Source organism: Phyllostomus hastatus, unplaced genomic scaffold, assembly GCF_019186645.2.
Source record: "Phyllostomus hastatus isolate PE091 unplaced genomic scaffold, TTU_PhHast_1.1 phas_contig_86, whole genome shotgun sequence".
NCBI lineage: Eukaryota > Metazoa > Chordata > Mammalia > Chiroptera > Phyllostomidae > Phyllostomus > Phyllostomus hastatus.
This window is the reverse complement of record NW_025333977.1, coordinates 70,861,091-70,884,454: the sequence shown is the minus strand read 5'-3', so window position 1 is coordinate 70,884,454 and position 23,364 is coordinate 70,861,091. Positions and strand designations below refer to the sequence as shown.

At 39.4% G+C, this 23,364-nt stretch overlaps 1 protein-coding gene across 1 annotated transcript; it reads right to left on the bottom strand.

The window, feature by feature from the left end:
- Nucleotides 1–611: 611 nt before the first annotated feature.
- CEP97 (centrosomal protein 97) lies at nucleotides 612–20,182 on the bottom strand. The gene is made up of 11 exons (XM_045851822.1): nucleotides 20,082–20,182; nucleotides 17,985–18,127; nucleotides 17,126–17,284; nucleotides 15,534–15,635; nucleotides 14,157–14,270; nucleotides 13,451–13,617; nucleotides 9,450–9,614; nucleotides 8,702–8,826; nucleotides 7,370–8,117; nucleotides 3,867–3,942; nucleotides 612–2,453 (listed from the first exon to the last, which is right to left on the bottom strand). Exons 1-11 carry the CDS (start codon nucleotides 20,122–20,124, stop codon nucleotides 1,749–1,751), a joined length of 2,547 nt encoding a protein of 848 aa, XP_045707778.1. The 5' UTR covers nucleotides 20,125–20,182; the 3' UTR covers nucleotides 612–1,748.
- Nucleotides 20,183–23,364: the final 3,182 nt, after the last annotated feature.

The following is a 23,364-nucleotide window of genomic DNA, read 5'->3' as shown; positions in this document are numbered from 1 at the left end:
AATGCACGCTGATTTTTCTGTGTCTAACAATGGGCAGCAAATGAGGCACTTAACTGTAAACTAGAAAAATAGGGTATATTTAAGAAGAAATTTAAAAAAATTCAGAAAAGATAATTAGCATTATTCAAAAAGCAAGAAATTCTGTTTCTATTTAACATGCTTTCAACATTACCAAGTTTCACTAAGAAAAATATTTTTGAACATAAGACTGCTGTTCAGTTTATGAGACAGAAAATACTTCCTTCCCAAGAGATTTTGAATTTCTAAGGATGAAATTCAAGTCTTCTTAACCTGAGTGCTACATAGTTTTAAACTGAGAAAACTACATCTTACCCACACTGGAGAAATGTTTCTATCAACACAGTATTACATGTGATCCCTGATCTTACTCTTGAAGATCTAAAGTTTTTATTTTATATAACTTCAAAGAAGGGGACCTAGTGACTGTAACAGAATAACAAATGGTATTTAGCACCTAAATTTAGAGAATACATAAGTATTGCCATAGTTTTAAATAGTTGTATATTCACAGATTGGGAAAAATTAGATATGTATTGTTCAGTTATATTAGAATATTCTCAAAGATTAAAATATCAAGCTTCCAAAATTACTTGCAAATACATCTACCTTTAATATTCAAGCACAGTATTATTATTTTTTTCCGGAGTTACAGATACATATTCTTTTTAACAGATAAAGATAAGTGAGGTTTATTTTTTCTTAATCACCATTAAATTGTGTTCCAAATGTGGCACTTTTTTTCAGAGATTTAGATAGAAAATTGTCCTTTTAAAAAAAAGTCAACATATTCTACCACTTAGTATTGTTTTAAATATTCTTCTTCATTATGAGGCTGAGGTCAAAAGTGAAGTAAATGACCATGGACCTTCGCAAATATAAAGCAGGAATGTAAGATGAACATACATTAATTTCTGGCAATATATTGGCACACAAATGCTTATCTGTGAGGCAAAAAAGAAAATGAAAAGATAATAAATGTTTGCCATGACAGTATTCCAAATGCATGCAGCTTGGTGTTTGCTTTCTTATCCCAGAGAAATATTCTTATGTTGCCTCTTTAAATAAGCTTGATTTTAATTCTGGATGGAATCACTTGGCTTCATATGTTAAAACTGATAAATGATAAAGTTTTGCATGAGACAACGTAATCAATCCCACAGAAAAATCCTATAATCTTACCTTCTCTCCCAATTTGCTTGTAAGAAGGCTTTCCGTGACTCAAGGGAGAAAAAAAAGCTTAAAAACACAAGTTCTTCCTCCAAGAAGACTGGCGAATTTCAATAGTTCACAATCCTCATATGTTACATGTATATTCACTTTCACAACTGCATTCTTCACTACACAGTTTCTTTACACAGAGGAGTCAAATTGTCTTATTCGTATCTTTAGGGTAATTTTTTCTATCTTTAACATACTCTAAGTTTACTTTTTAAAGGAAATGAATGCATAGAAAAACAGGAACAATGATGATGAAATTCAGTTAAGAAATAAAGTGCTTACAGCTTCCAATATAAATAGTTTGATACATTACAGCTAAGTAAAAAGGCTAACTGATCAAAATGAAGATTGACTTCGGAATCTAGAATATGGAAAATATGAGATAAGAACACCATTTTATATAAATAGTAACAAAGTTGGGGGGAATATTCCCATTACCCTTTGGAAAAAAAGAAAAGGCAACTGAAATATTCTTAAGTGGATTTCTGCTTCTGAAGCAATCAGACATGCTACACAGTAATACCAACATGCAATACCTGAAATGCACAATCACATTCTGACTGCTGCCCTTGAACTTCTGTATTCAATTTACAATCCTCTGGTGCCTGGCTGGTTTCATCTTGCAAAGTAGGAGATAAGCCATGACTATCACAGACAGAAGCACTGTCAGACAAGGCATCTAGCTTTTCAGGGGAATGAGCTATGTGAAGCATACTATCCCCTGCCCCTTCAGCAAAATTTGTCCTCTCCTCTGAATCTTCTAGCTCTTGAACTGAAGTTAAATACTGTTCAAGTAGATTATTATCCAGCTCATTGTTTGAGCTTTCCTTACTCTGCTCACTATGTTCTTCGCTAACATCCACTACACCTGACTCTTTGCAATATTTGACTGTGTCAATGGAATTCCCCATTATAGAACTAACACTGCTTTCTGTGGAACTTTTTTCAAAATCCAAAGAATCATGCAAACAGTGAACTTGTTCTATGAGGGAGGAATGAAAACCAGAGTCTGGAAATTCTGGTGAGTATTTCTCTTGAGGAGCTTCATCAGGAACAATGAACCCCTCAGAACTTTGATCAGAAGATGGCTCCTGGCTTTGGGTGAATAATGGAGGTTCAGTTGGCATCGCAGTACTTGATACGGGAGGAACGTCGGTGTGCCAGGAACTTAGACGCTGGTCTACAGCCTGTTGCCAAACTTGTAGAGACCTTACCTATAAACCAAAGGAGGTAGTTTTTATTATAAAATAAAAATCATGCCTGCTTTATAATCGTCTTTTGAGCTTTTTTCCCAACACACATGAAGTTGGTAAGTGGCAGACAGCAAACTTGGAGTTAGCAACAGCCTGACTTTCCTCACCCTTTCCACAGCACTTCCAGCCCAAACCGTGGCCATAAAAGGCCCTCACCTGAGGAGCAGGGACAGGCCAAAGCAATTCTCTTGCTTCTACTAAGGAAACTCTCAGAAGTACGTACAACAGCACATGTCTAGCTGACTAAGGGGTCAATAATGTACTCAGGATACACTGAGTTCCCTACAACAAGACAGGTTAGAGCCTATTAATACAAGCAAATTCTCTAATATAAGTAGAGTCTCATTTTAGATATCCATTTGAGATAAAGATCCAAATAATATCTAACAGTATAGTATATACAACTCTAAAATACCTAATAATACCCTGAGTTCTTGGTAACAGGACCTTTACAATTCTAAAGTACAATGAAGATCTCAAAATTTTACTGTAACCTCTGCAACAAAATAGCAATATATAGAATTTCTTCCTTTCCCTTTGACTACCCTTCAAGGCAACCACTGATAGCAGTCTGATATGTGTCCTTTCAGACCTTTTACTATGTGTTTTCAAATACAAAGGGAGTTTTTACAATCTAGTGGAGCATTAGGTTCTGCAGTTTGCTGTTTTTCACTGACAGTGTTATTTCGGAGGTCTTTCCACATGAGACCATGCTACTCCCTTCTTCCTAACTGTTCCACAGCATCCCATCATGCTGTTATTTCTATAAATCATCTACGCACTCCCCTACTAGTAATCATAAAAACTTAGAGTTTTTTTGAATTTTATAGTTAAAATCCTGTTACAAGAAATTCTTTTTAAAAAATATTTCCAAGGAATTATCAAAAAACATTTGATGAGATACAATTACAATAAAACCCAATTGTCTGAACTATCTCTATAGTGTGCATACTCATCTCCCAAGAAGTCATGCACACTTTTTAGGACATGCATATTGTAACCACCATACACCATGTTTGGCACCTTTCATTCAAATATTCCCAAAAGATAAACAAGATAGGTAGTTACAATAAAACTTCAAATTGGGTGTTTTATATGTATGTATTGGAAAAGTTGTAACAACATTCTTTAATTTAGTCACTTTCCCTCATCTTTATACTTTTTTATCTTTCTGGTCAAAATTATAAAATTACTTCTTTTCAGATTAAATAAAATATAACAAAGTTCACTGTACTAGTTCCAAGTTACTGGCAAAGGGTACAAATTACATCTTGGGAGAGGGTGCTCAGTATGCCTAACTATCTGTGATTATCTCAATAACTCTCAAATTTTTCTTTGTTCACATATTAGGAAATTAGTGGGAAGGGGGTTTACCTGGTTCCAAAGGAATCTGACAGCCTCTTCTTGTACAAAATTTTTAATACGTTCTTCATCTCTTTCTTTTCTTAATCTATAATAATTCAAAATCCATTATTGACACAAGGACAGATGCTTTGACTTGCACTTCTTGTGACAACTAATAAACACATGCATTGTAGAGAGATTAAAAAACAAGTAACAGCCCTGGCTGGTAGGGTTCAGTGGATTGAGCACTGGCCTGAGAACCAAAGGGTCGCTGGTTTGATTCCCAGTCAGGGCACATGCCTGGGCTGCAGACCAGGTCCCCGGTGGGGGCGCATGACAGGCAACCACACATTGATGTTTCTCTCCCTTTCTTTCTCCCTCCTTTCTCTGACTAAAATTAAATTAAAAAAATAATAATAACAGCCCTTTCCACTTTTAAAATATCTCAGCTGAAACCAGTTTTAAACCATGACTCAACAAAGCCAAATGAGATATGAGTGAAATTAAGATTATACTGGTTGCACAAAATATTGCCAATGATGAAAAATAAAATAAAATAAAATATTAAATGGCTCCTTAGCTGACCTTAATTTCCCAGACAAACAAATCAAAGGGGCAGCAGCTGCAGAAAGGAGTTAAGGATTAGGGTCATAGCAAGAACCACCTACTAAGAGACTAGCAGGATAATCCCATCACACCTCACTACCTGTTTGCTCCAGTTTCTGACAAACGTTTTGTTACGTTATCAATAGACACCCTCACCCCCGCCCCCACCTGATCCCATCACTTCCCCTCATTTATTCAAGTCTTACTCTGGGCTCACTCCCCATACTTACACCTATCACAGACCTGGGCTCCCCTAGTTGTCTGGCATCTCCCAGACTGTCACCGCCATCTTGTTCTGAACCTTAGACTCAATTCTCCAGACTCTAGGACCCCAAGCCCTTCTCCGGTGCCATCTGAGACTCCTGAATTGTAATCAGCAAACTCCCTTATAGAGGGTAGGGCAAAAGGAAGTTTAAGAAGGTTTACAGTTGTTCGTATGGAAATACAATAATTAATAAGTAATACAAGAATAAACTGTTTTGTGTACTCACAACTGTAAACCTCCTTTTGCCCCACCCTGAAGAGTCACGTTCTTACGTGACCTTTTCCTTGACCAAATCAGACACACTTCTGAGGGCACTATAGTCCTGCCCAGTGGAAGCTATCTTTTTCAATCATCCATTAGGGTCAGAAGATTGCTTCTCACTGCTGTGTAGAAACCATTCTTTACCTTCCTCCTTGAACAACTAAATCTCCCCAAACTCTCTTTAAAAATGTACTGACTTCCCACAATCTGCCCCATTTACCGAAGAGTCAGCACCAGCCTTTCTCGCCACCCCTTTCCCGTTGTCATTTCTGAGATTTGACATTCCCATGGATGCTCGCCCTAGGAATAATCCACTCCTGTCACTCATTCTCATTGTCTCGCTCTAGACCCAGTCATTTATTTTGACTAGACCATTTTCAAAAATTATTTCAAGCACCCACACAAACCTCTACCTCCTAGCTTCCCAGTTTGCCGACTCTTGGACCCCACTGCAACAGTCTGGACCTCGGAACTAATGGTCCTTTCCTCTTGTCTTTTCTCTTACCTCTTTTAGCTTCCAAGATCCATCATTATAATCACCCCCTCCACGTATCTTCGACTCCCTTGCCCTTCCCTCTCTCCCCTACCTGGAAAAAAATGATTCCTGGCTGAACCAAATTATCTACCCCTGAATCAGAACAGAACAGCTGAAAACTGCTGATGTAAATCGTAATAGCTCACCTATTGTTTTGCACTTAAAGTTTTCCTCACACTGTCCTGCAATCCTCCTCCACTCCCCTTGTAAGTTCACTTTTAAAACGAGTACCTCACATCTCTCTCCTTAAATCCCCCAACACCCTCATCCCTTCATTTTCAAATGTTGGCCACATCTTACATATTATTAAAAAAGAAGAAATGTCCATCACAGAACTTCCCCACCATCAAACCTATCAGGGTGCCTCTTGCCGCTCCGGCCTCAGGCGACTTCCTCTGCTCATGCACTGGATCCCTTCCTCTCCTACCTTCTCGGGAACTTCAACCCTGCACTTCTTCCCTTCCTCTGCGCCATCAGTTTTTCCCTCTTTATTGCATCATTTCTATCACATCTTTTCTTTTTAGGTTTTATGCATTGACATAAACATGTTCTTTGTCTCCCATCCTTAAAAAAGAGTTTTCCTTAACTCCAGATTCTCCTCCAGCTCTTCTCTTCCTCACAGCAGCATGTCCCAAAAGAGTTGGCTACACTCACTCCTAACCTCTCATTCACTATTCAACCTATTCCAAACTGCCTTCATCCTACGAGTCTGAAGCTGCTCTTATGAACCTCACTAGGCAGGAAAGCATTAACTCATTACGACTCCTGTGTTCAGACGCATTCTAAAGATAGAAATGGACTTGACTGGCTCCTGGGAGATAACCTGTAAGCCTCTGGAATGCCCCGCCTGGTAAGAACATCTGTAATATATGGGGCCTCGGGCTAAACCAGACAGTTTATGTTTTTCGATGAATACATATTTTGTGACTGACCCTCAATAAAAACCCTGGATGTCAAGGTTTGGGTCAACTTCCCTGGTTAGCAACACCTCACAGATGTTGTCACACTTTGTTGCTGGGAGAATCAAACCCCGTCTGTACAACTCCACCAGGAAAGGACAACTAGGAGATGTGCCTGGTCTCTCCTGGACTCTGCCCTATCCGCCTTTTTTCCATGCTGAATTTAATGTGTATCCTTGCATTACAATAAATCACAGTCATGAACAGAAAAGCTTTCCCCAGTCCTTTTAGCAAATCTTCAAACCTGAGGATAGTCTTGAGGACCCCCAACAGAGCCACCAATAATCCTCAGCTTTTCAATCTAATGTATGCCTCTGTCCCCGCTACAGCATGTCCCTTCCCTACCAAAGCATTTCCCTGCTGAGGCTGGAACACACACTCTCCTAGTTTTCTTACACTCGGGCTGCTCCTTCTCACTCTCTGGTTCTGCCTCCTCCACTGGCTGGCAATCAGGGAAACACATGAGCCATGAAATCAAGGCGTAAATCCTACTGTTACCCCAGAATTTTAGCCCTTTTAAATCCCTACTTTTTTCTTTAATTCTGAGGTCACCTACTTGGTTCTAAGTAGACTTTCTCATTTTCTACTTATTCAGTTTTTCTTACTCAGTTTTTCTACATTTTCTGTACCTTCCTGTATTTAGGTTTACAGATGTGTATAAGGCATGTATTCATTCAACATTTATTGTTATACTGCATCACTGTACCAACTGCTGTGCTAGACATGGAGATGCATATGATCATCTCTGCCCTCAAGATACTTTCAGTCTATCATAGGAGACAAGTAAACCAAGAGTGGCAACATGGTATGTGACACACCCTGACCACATCAATGATTCAGCATTCCAAATCAACTCTAAGAATCTGGTGCCCCCAAACCAACAGAGCTGCACCTGAACAGGACCCACCTCCTTATCTCATCAGTGAGGCAGACTATGTGCTCCTGCATTCTACGCAGCCGAATTTCATAACGCACGTCTTTAACTTGTGGGTTGTAGTTCCTGGCATAAAAGCCCCGCCAACAGGCCTGCAGTGTAGTTGCTGCTTCATTCAATTTCTGAAGGGCAGCTTTATCTTGTCCCAAAGCAACAGATTTCTGGGTTAAAGTCGTGCAGGGAAGTTCCTCGGAAGCAGTTTTAGGCATAATTTCTTCTCTGTCTGGCTGTGTATGAAAGACACTGTGTCCAACTGAATCAGAAAAAGATGTAAGACTCCAGGTGTCACCTTTCAAGACAGCACTGGTTACTGTTGGCTCAGGACAAGGTAACAGCCCATCCTCCTCATTTACCTCTGCACTGACTACACTTTTCGTCATCTGAACGGAATTCCCATTTGCAGTCCAAAAATCTTTTTCCTCTTCCTTATCCAAGTCCTGGTCTTCCTGCTCTTTCACCGATTCATCTGCTAGGCCTTGAAGCTTCAGCTCGACTGTAGGTGACACTGGCGAGAGTCCAGATGCAACTGGCATAAAAGTAGATTCTGAAGAGAGAAGACTACAGTTCAACTTGTCCTCATCTGTCTGTATGTCTTCCAGGTGCAGGTCATTTCGAGAATATCTTGTCGTGTGCACAGAGGCTGAAAAGTTGCTCCTAACGGCATATAACTGTTCATCATTACTGCTTATCCCAACCCAAGAATTGACTTGGATGACAGGGTCTAGAAGAATCAACAAAGTATCATTTAAACCACTAAATATCTAAAGAGGATTTTTAAAAAAAATTTCAGCTCTATCAGGTATAATTGGCATACAAAACTGTAACACATTGGAAGTATACATTGTGGTGGTTTGGTATATATACACATTGTGAAAGGGTTCCAGCCATCTGATTAATTAACACATCCATCACCTCCCATGTTTATTTTTATTTTTTGGTGAATCAAGACATATGTTCAGTTAGATCTTTTTAATAACATCTAGTCCCTGAAATAGAGTAAAATGCAATAAAATGCCTTCGTTGATTCCTCCAATAAGTTACATCAAACCAAATATTTTTAAGAAAATGAACTTTGAATAATCTTAAGAACAATCAAAGTACTGGATCAATACAAAAGGAAGCATTGCTCTGAATTTTTAAAAATCAGAAAGAAAATAGTTATTATATATATATACATATATATAAAAGGCCCAAGTGAACACTTAATTTAAAAACTAATAAAAATTATGAAAATACACACTTTTTCTGCTTTATGATGACCAAGAAATCAAACAACTTGGGAAAACAGATCAATTAATTTCTTACCACTTTCCTGGACTATCTGGCAATCTTGAATGGGGCTTGAACGCTCTGGTACCCTTGTTTCAACAGGAGGAAGACAAGAGAGCTCCTCATTTTGGCTTTGGTTCATCAACTGCCTCTGGTGAAACCTAAAAATTAGTAATACCTGATGTAATTTCTCTCTCTCTCTCTCTCTCTCTCTCTCTCTCTCTCTCTCTCTCACACACACACACACACACACACACACACACAGAGTTTTTCTGATTCCTTAGGTAACACTATCAGAAAGGTAGAAGTTTACAATTCTTCAAAGTAGATAGATCTGATCACTAAATTACAAAGTCTCACTTGAAAGCATTGGATAGAAAAAGTTAAGGAACTTATTTTTAAATCACATAGACAGACACCTTCATACTTGTACAAACATTTAAGACAGGATCTCTGATTTAAAAAAAGTAGCAATCACATGTTCTAGCCATACTTCTTGATGTAAGTATTTAAAAACCCATATGGAATGCCTATGTTGTGAAGAGAGATCCATTTTTTAAAAAATTCCATTCTCTCACACTGCTTGGCCCACACCAGAGAGGGCTGTCAGTGCAGCTGCTGGGTGTGGAGCCACGGGGCCACACTGCCAGCTGCAGTGACAATGGCCCAACGCCCAGAAACGTGGGCTGTAGCACCTGCTGCAGTCCTACTACTGACCTGCAGAAGAGACTCAGAGGTGCTTCCACTTATGAACTCATCAGCCACTAGAAATAAATGGGCTTACCTCTGCTTGCTCAGAATCTTCTCAAGCTTAGCATCCTCCGCAGTTTGAAGACCCAGTGTGGAAGTGAGAGGACAGACTGTGGCTAGATACTGGACGAGCTGGATGTGCTGGCCAGGCCGATAGGCTCTCCCCTTGCCTTGACTATAGAGCCACTCAGCTTTCAAACTGCAATTGGGAGACATAGGGAGAAGATGATGGCAGGTAGACCAGATGCATTTTTAAACAACAATGATCTCCCTTCTTAATTTATCTTTATAGCATCACTGACATTTTTCATAAACAAAACTCACTCAAGTTCAAAAAACTCTATCCTTCTGATTCACTCCCCTTACTCTTAACATGACTTAAACCTTTTTTTTTTCTTGCTTACACTTGCTTACTTGCTTGGCACTTCCAGAAAGTTACACTAGTAGCTCCAAGTATTTTAAAATTACTTTCAAAGAAGCAATAAGTAGTCCCTCCATTCACTATCAAATTCAAGTACCTCAATACATCACAGGTAAAATTAAAGAAATAGTTTACATAATGTAACAGAAGAGCTATTAACACAGAAAATTGAAACTGACCTGCTCTTTCTCCTAAAAAAAAAGTAGTATTGAATAAAATATCTGGTATTTGCTTTTAAAATACTCCAACCAAAAAGTGGGGAACAGATTAAACAAGATGGGCAAAATGTTGGTAACTCGAGAAGCTGTATGGTTAGTATTTAGGTGTTCATATGTTTCTCTCTCTACTTCTGTATATTTTTAGTATCCTTTCAAAAAAGAAAGATCATCTCCAAAGCTCTGCTTCTTAAATAAGTTCTGATTTCTAACTAGGCAACAGAGGTGTAGTTTGGTCCCATAAATAGTAAACAAAGTGAAACAAATTCAGAGAGTATTCCAAACACTCAGGTGCTACACAAAGGTGCTGGTCTCCCCACAGGTGCACTCCTGAGAAAGCTCCAGACAAAGTACCTCAGCAGTAGGTGACTGCCCAAGGGACTCTTTTCCATCATAGGCACACTTCAGACCTGGCTACCAGAAGTCATCGAAGAACCCAGGACACTTTTCGTAAGAGAGAACAATTTTAACCTGGATGTTTTTAGCAAACGGTAAGGCTGGGTAGATACAAAAACTTGTAATTCCTTCCTATCCCAAGGACAACACCCAAGGTTGACCAGGAGAATGTTTTGAACATTGCTCAAGGGTACCCATTGATTTTTTAGACAATAACTCTCCCTTAGAATAATTCCTTCCATGTGAACAGAATACTTCCAGAGATGTTCTGAAACCTGTGAGCACAGTGTAGACTACAGCGCTGTCCCAGACATCAACTGCAACAGCATTTTCCTTACCACTGTGGCCTCAGTAACAATCTAGGTTCCTTAGTTTGAATATAACTTTGCCCATCCTTCCATGGACTGACATTTTGGTAGTTTCCCAAATGTCACAAATAGTTCCCAATGTTTGGGGCTGGCATGAGTAAGGCTGCTATGAACACGCTTGTGTCTTTAGGTAGATATAAGCATCTATCCTTTAGGGTATAAACCAGAAGTCAAGTTACTGGGCCACAGGGAATGTATTTGTATGTTTCGTTTCTGTAAACACTGCCAGTTTTTCAAAATGATTGCACCATTTATATTCCTAGAAGTGTATGAGACTTTCAATTGCCTCACATACTCACCAGCACTTAGTATTTTCCATCCTTTTAATATCAGCTGGTGAGAGCTGATATTAATACTCTGGTGAGAGCTGATTGGTTTAAAGGCTCCATAATAACCAAGAAAAATAATAATCTTTCTTGTTTATCAAAAAGTCAATACAGCCCTGGCTGGTGTAGCTCAGTGGTTGAACGCTGGCCTGAGAACCAAATGGTCACCAGTTTGATTCTCAGTCACATGCCTGGGTTGTGGGCCAGGTCCCCAGTGCGGGGGCGTGTGAGAGGCAACCACACATTGATGTTTCTATCCCTCTCTTTCTCCTCCCTTCCCCTCTCTCTAAAAATAAATAAATAAATAAATTAATTAATTAATTAATTAAATATTTTTTTAAAAAGAATACAGAGGTTATCTCTAGTAGAGAGGGAGGTTTTGTGATGGGAGTGGGGCAATGGAGATCGCTAGAGCACCGATTATGTTCTATTCTTATTTTCAGTGATTATATGGGTATCTGTAAATACTATTTTTTAACTATACCTGAATTACATGACACTTTACAATTTTTTTTTAAACTGGAGGGAAAAGAATCCATCTGAGAAAGGGTTGTTACTATGTCACCCTCACAGCCCCGCCACTCCCAGGCTTCTTCAGTGCAGGACGCCCACAGACAGGGTGGCTGCCCCAAGGGACAAGCGCCCTGTTCCCCACCTCCTGAAATCCCTGATAGGTCAAAGAAATACAAATCACCTGAAAGTCACTTGGATTAAAACCATTCCTACAATGTAGAAACATAGCCTTTGTATTATTATTTGTCTACTCAAAAAATATGTTTTTTAACCTTTGCTTTAGTTTCCTCAAAATGCTTTAATCTGTATTCCTTATCCTTAAGTATTAATGACAATTATTATTTACTAAGCACCATTATATGACCAGAATTATGCTACATACATCCTTCACGCTCACAGCATCCTTGAAAATGAGGTAGTATTTCCCAGATTTTACAGATGAGAGACTAAGGCTCGCAGAAGCCAAGAATCCTGCCCAGGCCACACAACTAATGGGTGGCAGGGAAAGGTGTGAAGCCTTCTCTTATCTCTCCTGACTAGATCCCACCTCTCTTCCCAGGTCTCTCTCTACACCAGACCCTCATTTCTGCCCATCTCTCCAGGCTGCCCCCCACAGGTAAAGGAGCTGCAGTCCTACCCCCACAGGAAAACACAACCACGTACCCCTTTCACTTAAAGATCTGGAGAAGGTAATCCAAGTGAATCAGGCTTTAGAACTATACACAGTTTGAAACAAAATAAGGTTCCTGAGTACACAGCAACACTTACTGCAGAAAAAAGGAAAAGCCACACTTTATGGTAGGCAAACCAGACTTGACAGATGCCCCTCACCCTATACTAGCACCATTGCTATGTAGCTCCTGGCTGCCGTTCCTCAACTACCCCATGTCCTATTCAGCAACTAGAGGAAAGAGCAGGGAGAAGGAAAAGGAAAACCCTGTCTGAAATCTACTACTCATTCTCTCATCAGGAAACCCCTCAAGGAGCTGCTAGCATCTCCAGCACACAAGAAAAGCGGTGAGGAAGAATGTATGTGTTGAGTCCATGAATGCTTGTGTGTATGCACTGAGAGGAGGAAGTGAAATCAGGCACAGTGATGAGAATAAAGTCACCTCAATTCTCCCAGTCCCCTCTAACTCCACCTTTTGTCCACATCCTAGTTCCTTACCTCCTCTAAAGCTCCAATATGTGCCGACCTCCAGAAGACCCCATCAGGCAGGGGTCCCAACTCCAAGATATAGAAACCATCAAAGATCTAGAGATGGGAAAATCCTCATTTCTGCTGCTTCACAGGTAGGAAAAGGGATAGCCCAATCAGCATGTCTCTACCAGTTCCAAATTGGAACTCTGCGTGCATTTTCTCACAGAGCTACTGTTATAAAGGATAATTGAGTCGGAAGGTATGATTAATACTGCCCTTACATATCTGGTGAATTACAAGCTTTTGTAGAATTGATCTGAGATCCTGCCTATACAGCATCCACAACATGGTTTCTATATAGAAGTGCTCTAAGCCCTAAACCACCAGTAACATTAGAATTTTTAGAAATCAAAGTGTTGTACATTGGGCACTAAGATAACTCATTAGCCTCACCCAACATCTGGAACTGATATTTATTTCTTACCCCTTAGAAAGAATAGAAAATCCTAAATGAGTCTGCTATATGATCTCACCAATGGTCTTCATTTTAAATGTACATTTTAATGAATACTCAGTTTATTAATCTGTAGAAAGTTAGAAATGGTCTTTTCAATAACTTCCATGACAAATGTGATGTTAAAGAAGTCAGGTTCACCTTTCCTTCTGAGAAATCACATATCCATCTAGGACTCTGAGGTTTAAGCACCAGCTGACGATGTATGGCCGATAGTCAAACCCTGGGATGGAAGGTGTTGCCATCACACAAGGATTGCTCATGATCGACAACTGTTCCAATTCCGTTAAAGACGCCAAAAAAGAGATCTGGAACAAAGGATATCTTTGTTGAACAAAGTGGACTATCCGGTGTCAAGCACAGAGCTTCCACTGATTACACATCTTTGGCAATTTGAAAATGTAACAATTCCCCTCTTGTTCTGAAAGGCGACAAGTAACACTCTTACATTATCCACGGACTTCCAAAATTCCAGCAGTATAGCCATCTGTCTTTGCTGTACAAAGTCCCTTAGAAAGCATCAGCACTGTTTCCCAGCCGAGAGAACCCTATTTTGAAAAGTGCAGTGTGCCTTATTAACACCTTTCACGTCGATGTCCCTCTACCACCAATCACTTCCAAATGGAGTAACTGCAGCATTACATATTAAATTAAGCCTTAATGATCCACTGACAGACGAAACCATGGAAAAAAAGTGATCAGCTACAGCCAAGTGTTTGATCTTGATGGCAGTTTCTCCCAAGGTGCTCCCAGTCCAGAAGTGAGTTCACAACTTTCTCCTGTGTTTCTCCTCTTTTCTCACAACTTTTCAGCTCCCTATATCCCACCAAATACCCTCAAATTTTACCTCATTTAAATCCCTAATTTCATTTTCTGCCAAAGAAAGGATGGCGAGACTTCTGGGTAGATAAGCCGGTGCCATTCTAAGAGAGGTGATGATGTTTCCATGTAAAAGCAGGGTCTTAAAAGTAAAAACAAGATGAATTACAAATAAAAAGATTACAAGTAAAGGGGTCTATTTTGACAAAACCAAATGGTATGTGTGAAAATATGGGGACCTTTTTTATTATCCGTCTCAGCATGCAAATCAAAGGCTTAATGCCAGGTCCCCTTCAGTCCACTCTCTCTTTTCTTGCTCATATTCTAAGCCCAGGAAAGTTTAGAGACTTGTCTAAGAACACATGCTTCGTGTAGTAACTAGCATTTTGTGAGATTTAGTTTACTAAAATTTGAACAATTTCCAATATACTGGTTCATTTCCTTTTAAAACGTCGAAAGTGAGAAAACTGAAAGAAAACATTAATTGAAACTATCATGTATAAACCAAATTTCCCAAAAGAGGAGGGAGGGAGGGCCCGCATTCCATAATTTACAACTGTATTCTCTTGGAAACTAAAAGCTTAATGAAGGTAGAAAATGCTACTTGCAGACGAAGCTGACTCAAGGTCAGCAACAATGAGAAACCAAAAACTCTGAACACCAGATTCTAGTAACATAATTATGCCTCTACCTACGGGGAAAAAAAAAGTTCAACCATCTTTAGCTCATCTGAATCTCTTAGTATCTGACTAAATGAAATTATTTAGAATAACTAGAATAACTTGCATCTTCTGCTAAAGATGGGGAAAATTGAGCTAATAACACTCCTAAAGCTTAATGAGTTCATCTGATCCTAAAAATATCCAATGAAGCAAAAATATGAAAAAAAAAATGCCTACATATGTTTTTTTGATGCTGTTGAATCCAACTACTACTTACTTAATTGCATATACATTCACCTCCATAAAAAGTGCTATATGCTACAGGCTTTTAAAAGTTAAAGTGAAGTTAACTTTGATAACTTAGTAATACCTATGACTAAAAAGACAACAATTCTGAGTGTCGAAAAAAATAGGCTCGAGTTCAGGAATAATTATGCTGAATCTTACCAACATGTTATGCACCTTCTACTAAATTGCCAGCATGGGTAGTTGGGCAGGAAAGGAATTCATGTTTGAAGGATGGTAAATAAGAACTAACATTAACTACAATGACCAGTTTTATTTAAGTCAGTATATATACTAAAAACAAAGTTTCATACTTAGTTTCTGCTACTCTAACAGAATTTTTATTGTAATGAACACAATCTGTTCTTCATATACAGCAGGCTGCTTAAGCCAATCAGATCACTTTCTGCTAGTGTTTTAGTGTAAAATTTCAGAAATGACACAGAACACATGCTTACCTTAAGTGACATCAATTTAGACAGATCACCTATCTGGGATAAGTTATTGTCTGACAAATCGAGGTGCTGTAGGGCTGCGCAGGTATTGATTTGGTCCATGGCCTAGCACGAGAAAATTATCGTGTCAGTTTATGTAAACAAAACCAAAAACAGAAACTCTTCCCGAGTTCCTCAAAACTGAGTGTCCTGCCTCCTCTGCTTATTTTTGGAAGCAGAGGAGAGGCGTTTAGCAAGAAAAAGTGAAAGCGGTGCTGACAGAATTTGATAAAATGTTCTGTAGCAAGCTTCCACCTTCATTATTACTCTGTGAGTAGAGGACCCTGTCATCCTTGTATTTACAGCCTGAAGAAAACTTAGTGATGACACATGACAGTTGGGGGGCACAGACTTTACAAGTTAAGAGTAGAGCCAAACTGCCTGGATTCAAATGCTGACTCTGCAACTCCCTGTCAGTATGACTTCAGGTCAATTACTTAACCTCTCTACACTACAGTTTCTTCTTCTATATAATGAGCATAGTAACACTGCCTTTTGGGTTGCCCAAAAAGTCTGTATGGTTTTTTCCATAAAGTAAAAGACACATTTTTCATTTTCACCAATAACTTTATTGAATTGGGTACTTTAAGTATGTCAGCCATCTCCTTCTATTGGATTCCAGTGGGTAGAGGCCAATGCATAAGACAGCCAGCCCCACAGCAAAGAAGTATTTGGCCAAAATGTCAACAGTACTAAGAAACTCCACAAACCATATTTGGTCAGTCACAGCACCTTCTCCATACACTGCACACATCTCTTTTTGCTTTTTAGTAGCATTTTTACCTTCCTTGAAGTAATAAAGAAATCATAATATGCTGAAAATGTTGAATATCTTCTTCTATCTTCAATATTAAAGTGGTTGCACAAAAATTCACTAGTTTTGATAAGTTTTTTCAATACAATGTAACAAAATTGTCTCCAATGAAGTTAAAAACAACTAAGTACTACTACAGCCATCATACAGAAAAAAACTAAATGAACTTTTTGGCTAATGCAATACGTTATAGGCTGTCATAAGGTTGAATTAATACAGTTAAAATGCTTAGAATAAAATCCAATGAAGCAGAAATACCTAGAAAATGCCTATCTAGCCTAAATTAACTGTTCAATAAAAGTCGGCTACTAATAATCTCATTTAATCCACTCCCCTCATATAGCATATTGAAAAGTAAGATATAGAGATATTTATTAACTTACCCAAAATTACAGAGCTACTGAATGGTGGAAGCAGACTAGAATCCAGATTTTCTTAGTTTTAAAACAGTATATTCTCTATTATAACATTAAACATTTACTTAAAGCTTAATACAGTGTGATAGTCTCCCTCCTAACATTTCATTCTATTTGATCCAGTCTTCTAAGTACAATATAGGTTCTTTGTTCACATTTAAAATATTGTACCACATTACATGATTAAAAAGGAGATTTTTTTGTTTGTTAAGGTTAACTAAAATTAGTAGGTACTTTCATTTTTTATTCTACCCATTTCTAACCTGGTTGCATTTCTTTTTTATAATAAATGGTTTCATAAATTGAAAAAAACAAACCCAGTTCACCTTGAGATTATTTCCTGCCAAATTCAGCCACTCCAAATGTACTAGTTCCTTTAGCCCCTCCACATATCCAATGCTATTGTGAGGCAAATTTAACACCCGGAGTTGGGTCAGTTTGGCTACACCCATCATCCGTACCAGCCGATTGTTAGCCACTGACAACTGTGAAAAGGAAACATCATTACTCTTGGGAATAAAATATACAGATTACATTCATGTTAGGGTACTTAAAAAGATTTGCTTATATGGCCAAACATGCCCAAATATATAAACCCAATTTGTGATTTTTACATATATTGTCTACATATTCCACAGAGTAACTATAGTATGTTGCTGCAGCTGCTGCTACTCCTAAACAAAGGGAAATACACATTAAACATTAACCCCAGCAATCACATCTCCTCCAATTACCAAAGAGAAAACATCATTAACACAGCAACTACTAGAAAATGTAAGCTCTACAGAGTGAGACCCTTAAACTGTCTCAGTAAAAATCTAGAACAGTGCCAGACACATAAGGAGGAGCCCAATAAACATTTATGGAAGGAGGGAGGGAGAAAGGAAAGGAGGGAGGGAGGGAAGGAGGGAGGAACTCTTTACCCCCATCATGAGATAAAAGGTTTTCTTAACACAGTATTTTGCCAACATATAACACTGGCTTTTTTTTAAACAAATGCTTCTTTTTATCGTCCATTCTAAATATAGCACATATCTGTTCATCTTCAGGAGAAACAGTCATGTAAAGATTTCCAACATTTATTACTTTCCAGGCCTGCAGTTACCTTTTCTTAGGTTATTTTATTGTTTAATTAGATATAATAAACTGGTTCTATATAACTATTTCCCCAGATAAAATACCTACCTGTATTAATTGTCTGCATTTCTCAAGATTTTCCAATTTAATAATCTGATTTTTATCCAGAATCAAAGTATGAATATCTGCATCACAAGGTAAGTTTGCACTTAATTTCTGAAGGCCCTGCCCTGTCCAATTGACCACAGATCCTTGAAAAGAGAAGGGAAATTGTTAAAAAACACAAATATAACTGCCGAGCATAGGAACAGAATTATATTTAAGAAAGCCCCATTCAAAGTTAGAAAACACTAGAGCACAATATAAAGATTTTTAAAATGAAAGCAATCAAATTCTAAAGGACCACAGGTTGAAATTATTTACTTGCCCTAGAAATATGATTAAATAGTTTGGAATTCTTCACATTTAAGCGCAAACTAATAGTTGCATATTTCATGCCTAAGTAATGATAATATTTTTTAAGTACTCACCTTTTAAGTAACTCATCTTTTGATAGAGATTAACCTGCTTACAACCTTACTACCACTATATCCTCAAGTGCCCAAAATCAAAGTATATACTTCAGTTAATTTATATACAAAATGGGAAAAATGCACCTAATACACTAAATTGATGTGGGGATGAAAAGAGAAATCATATGAATAGCACTTAGCCCCATCAGTGGTTCACAGCACTCAAAAAGTACTGGGTTGGCCAAACAGTTTGTTTAGGTTTTTTGGTCCTACTAGTGCTTAGTTGTCTTTAACTTCATTTGACACAATTTTGTTAGACTGTATTGTGACAGCTGTTGTATTAGCGCACATTTAAAAAAAAAAAACTTATCAAAACTGGTGAACAGCCTTTTGGTCAACCCAATAATTTAGTGCAACAGACATTAAAATCCTGGCTCCATCAGTTCACCACAGAGCATGACCAATCTCTTTGGGGCTCACTTTTCTCCTCTGTAAGATGAATTTGATAATATCTGCTTATCACGTAGTTCTATAGAGAAAATGAGATGATGTAAAAAGCTAAAAAAAAAGCACTCAAAATATCGTCTAGCTCATACAAAATGTGCTCTATAAATGTAATTACTGCTACTGTCAATTGCCTTGGTGGGTCGAGAAGGTGGAGCTTAAAAGCAGCTGGTATCAGAAGGCGAGGCCAGAGAAGCTGCAAGTTTCAAATTTATAGCCCAATTAAGCCCACTGCGGGAAATAGTTATTCGAGAATGCTCTCCTGAAAAGATTCAACGTTTTCCCACTGTCTAATGGCTTCTGGCATTTCAGGTTGGGGGCGGAGGGTGAAAGGGTTGGGTCATGCGATTCTCTGAGAATCTGATAAAGCTGTGTTCTGTGTCCCAGGAAAACGCATAGCCTTTGCACACAATACCGAAGAGCTGACAGTCCTCTTAGAACTATCCACTTCCCCATCGCCCCAAAATTAAATGAGCCCCTCATCTAAGCCGTGGAGAAGGGCCTCGACCCTCAGCCTGGCCCCTGGACCCAGATCTCTGAAGCGGAGCCTCGGAGCTGCAACCAAAACAAAGGAGCTCTGCTCACGCCCGGCGGTTCCGAGTCACAGAAGCACCCTCGCTCGGCGCTCCTCTGGGCAAGACTAAACCCAACACCAGTATCCCGAACTATGGGCTCTAGATCACCCCCAGATTTTAGCACAGCCACCGAACACCTCCAAGATAGGGTTCAACGTCTAGAGAGCTGTGTGTGACAAAGGATGTCCTGAACGTTCTAGGAATCGAGAGGAAAGGGGTACAGTAAAGCAACGGAGGGAGATCCTGCAGTTTCCACTTGGGTACCCAGAACTCAAAGTAAACATCCTATAAAGGTCAAGGCAGTCCGAAAGCCACCATCCAAGTAGTCTAAGGAGCGCGGGAGCCAGGGCGCCCGGCTGTGCGAAGGGCCCTGGGGGCTGTAGTCCCCCGGCCGGCCCCCGCCGGGATGCCAGAGAGCTTTGCAGAACCCACGGACTACAACTCCCAAAAGGTAGAGCGCCTCCAAGACACCCACAGACCCCCCCCCCCCGCCCCAGCGAGAGAACTGATCCAGAACTACATCCCTAAACCCAGCCTTATTTTCTCCACCAAGTAATTATTTAATTCAGTTCCATAGAGTAAGAGTTGGGACCCAACAGTGAGGATAGCCTTACCTTCTCCAGGAGGCAAAGCCGCATCCACGCGCGCCACCGCCATACTTCCCGCTTGTTAATAATACTAAGCAACCGTCCTCCAGCTGCTCCGTGGAACTTGTAGTCGAGATGAGGGGCAAGAAACTACAACTCCCAGAATGCACGGCACTCGACGGCCCAATTGGTTGCCCATGGCTATTACTGAAAAACCCGGATTAGAATCCGAACAGCAGTGAGTTTAGGACTCTCGTCAACCCCCTTCCTGGAGAGGTTAGCAAACTATATTATTAGGTGATCGTTTCATTCCCTTTTCTAGGTGTTTACGAAATTTGACACTTTTACCACCGGGCTGATTATGTGATCTCTACTTAAAGCAGACCAAGTTTGAGAACTCATTGCCTGGAGTCTTTTTGTAGGGGCTGCCCTTTCTTTAGACAATTCTGCATAAATTGTAAGTTTTCAATTCTGCTCTAGAAATGAGTTGGGCAATCTTGTTGAGACCAGTCAAAATGAATACATTTTATTTGAAAATTTAGTGAAAGCATGCTGAGTAGAAGCTTCTATAGTGTCTTAAAGTGGTTGTTCTTCAATATTTAACATAATTTCAGACCTGGGAGTATATTTGATAACTATAAATCTACAATTTTTCCAGGGAATATACAAAACAAGTTCACAATATATGGGTAGTCTCCAGACTAAAGAATTACACTGCCTAATTGAAGGGGAGTAGTATCACACTTTGGATACAACTATTACAGTGATCACTAATGTGATTGTGTTAGCCAGAATAGATAGCAAAGGAAGGCAGGGAGGAGGAGGGAGACATGTCTCACCCATTAATTCAGTAGTCCTGAGGCGGTCAGTATAGACTGCGAGGTATTCCGAAAGTCACAAGAAGAAATATGATAGAGCAGGAGGAGGAGAGAGTCTTTAAAATTCTGTATATGTCATTTCCACTGTCTGGGAAAGAAAGTCTTTGAAATTGTATGTTAAATCCAAGGTTTGGAGAAGGGAGGAGAATAGGGAACCTAGAAGTTGTCTATAAGCATAAAACCCCTGAAATCCCAGTTGTCGGGGCACTCAGTCTAGCTGGGGGTCTCCTTGAGCTTTGTGCTTAAGTGTATTTCATAAATAAACTTGCTATCTCATTTCCACTATACATATTGTTTCTTGCATCAATTTGATGCGGGAACTCAAGAGTTGGAAATTTTTAGTTTTAAGTAATAGTTAATAAGCTTAGTAATTAATGTATGCAAAAAACTTTTGTTTTAGGAACTGAAGGTATGACCCACCCTGACTCTAGAAAACCACAAGGGATTAGACCTTTGTGTGCCAGTGGGACTGCAAGCAATCAAGATGGTATCTGATCCATTGTGCTCCAGAGAGAGATCTATCCCACCAGTGGGACACAGATAAACAATCATGATGCTAGGGAAATTGCCAGACTGCAGCTTTTATCGGATTAACCTTTTCCTTAAATTCCAAAGCCCTTACCTACACTTTTTTCCTCCTTATAAAAAAAGATCAGCTTGAAATAAAATGTAAGATGGCCTTTAGAGTACATAACTTGCCATCTTCTCAGATTGCCAGCCGTGTGAATAAAATGCCCATAATGATTCAATCCTTGTCTCCACTTATCTGGTAGTGACAAGTAGCAGGAATGCCAACTTTTTTGGTTTCAAATTCATCTCTGCCAAGCCAAACAAGAATTGAGGAGGGGGAGCCCCCTAACTTGGGTCTTACTGCTAACAGTTGTAACTATGAAGTCAGTAAAATTCCAGGAAATGTGGAATGAAATGGAAAGTATAATCTTCAGAGAAGACTTGAAGGAGGAACTGAAACAGCTATGACTTGAAAGATGGGTAGACTCTAAACAGTTATACTGAAGATAAAAAGCACTGGCAAAGATGGCTGGTGGGGGCAGGTGGTAGTGAAGCTGTGCTCCCAGGAGGTGAGAAACTGACCTGATAGCATCACAGAATGTACACTGGGAGCTTCCAATTTCTACTACTCATTTATCCATTGCCTCTTGCAACTTTAGCTTCTGACTTTCCCGTTCTGAAACAGCAATGTTCAAAATCCCTGATCATTTTGGGAAAATTCAGTAACTCATGCTTCTAGATTTCCAGATGCTTGATTCTGTGAGCTTCCCTCCTTCCTGGGTTCTCCTCCAATCACTCTGACACCTGCTTAACTCTTTCCCTCTTCTTTTCTCCCCTTGTTGTAGTCTGAAGACAAATTTCTCAATTCCAAAGGGGGAATTAAGACTAGGGTTTTTTTTTCTTCTAAACAAGAAACCCCTTACCTAGAAAGCAGTCTGACTATGTAGGTGTAAGAACAAAGCAGGCCCGAATGCTGTCTCCTACTCACCTTTGTTCCCTGGAATAGCTAGCTGGTAAGGATTAAGGAGACTGCTTGGCTCAGGGAGGAAGAAAGGGTTTATACTTTTCTCCAATTGAGCAGGGTAATGAACGATCTGGGAGAGGGATCCTGGAAGCCCAGAGGGGTCCTGGGAGCTCTTGAGCACAAGTTCCAACAAATTTATAGCAATAGCAGGACCAGAGTTTTGTCTGGTTCATCAGACCTGGGATCCTGGGGAAAGGGCCAAAGGATTTCTTTTGTGGGCTTAAATAAGTATAGTCATGGCTCTTAGAGAGTGACCGATGTTCCTGGCACACTTCCACATATCCAGGTGAACCAGCAGCTCTTTAAAATCCTATAGTATGGCTTTTGCATCTAAAATCAAATTGCTACACTTTAAATTGCCTCATATTGTATACCTGTATATGTTAAACCCTGCAAGCTCCACTCAGTTTGGAGGATGCTACTAACCAACATTATGAACCACTCAACAAGGTAACATTTTTTGGCAGGCCCAAGCTTCACAAGAAAGACTCCTTCCTATCAGCATCGTATACCTGCTCTATGTGACAGCTGATCACCCTGACTCATCTCCCCCCATCTCCTATTCACCTGCCCATTACTACTGGCAGGATCTATGTAAAACAACACCTTTTATGGTGTTAATCACCTCCTCAAAAACTTCCTCCTCAAAACCTCCTCAAAAACACCTGAAATTTGAGCTTTCAAGGGCCACCATAGTTACCATTCATCCCACTAGTTTCCACTTGGTGTTTCTAAATTAGGAATTGACAAATAAAACGTGTTTTAGAAAGATTAAGCTGCTCCTATAACAAGGATGAATTGACAAACAGAACAGTGGCAGGAAAGAGACTATTGTACTAGTGGATGGTTACCTTTAACAGAGCAGTTTCAGCAGAGAGTTATATACAAGTTTAGATAA

Excerpts from the sequence above, each read along its gene's own strand:
- CEP97 (XM_045851822.1), bottom strand. The coding sequence starts at position 20,124 with ATGGCGGTGGCGCGCGTGGATGCGGCTTTGCCTCCTGGAGAAG. Across the intron at positions 14,271-15,533 it reads CTAAATTGATGTCACTTAAG|ACCCTGCTTTTACATGGAAA; the intron begins GTAAGCATGTGT and ends TTTACTTTTAAG. Across the intron at positions 8,118-8,701 it reads CCAGATAGTCCAGGAAAGTG|ACCCTGTCATCCAAGTCAAT; the intron begins GTAAGAAATTAA and ends TGATTCTTCTAG.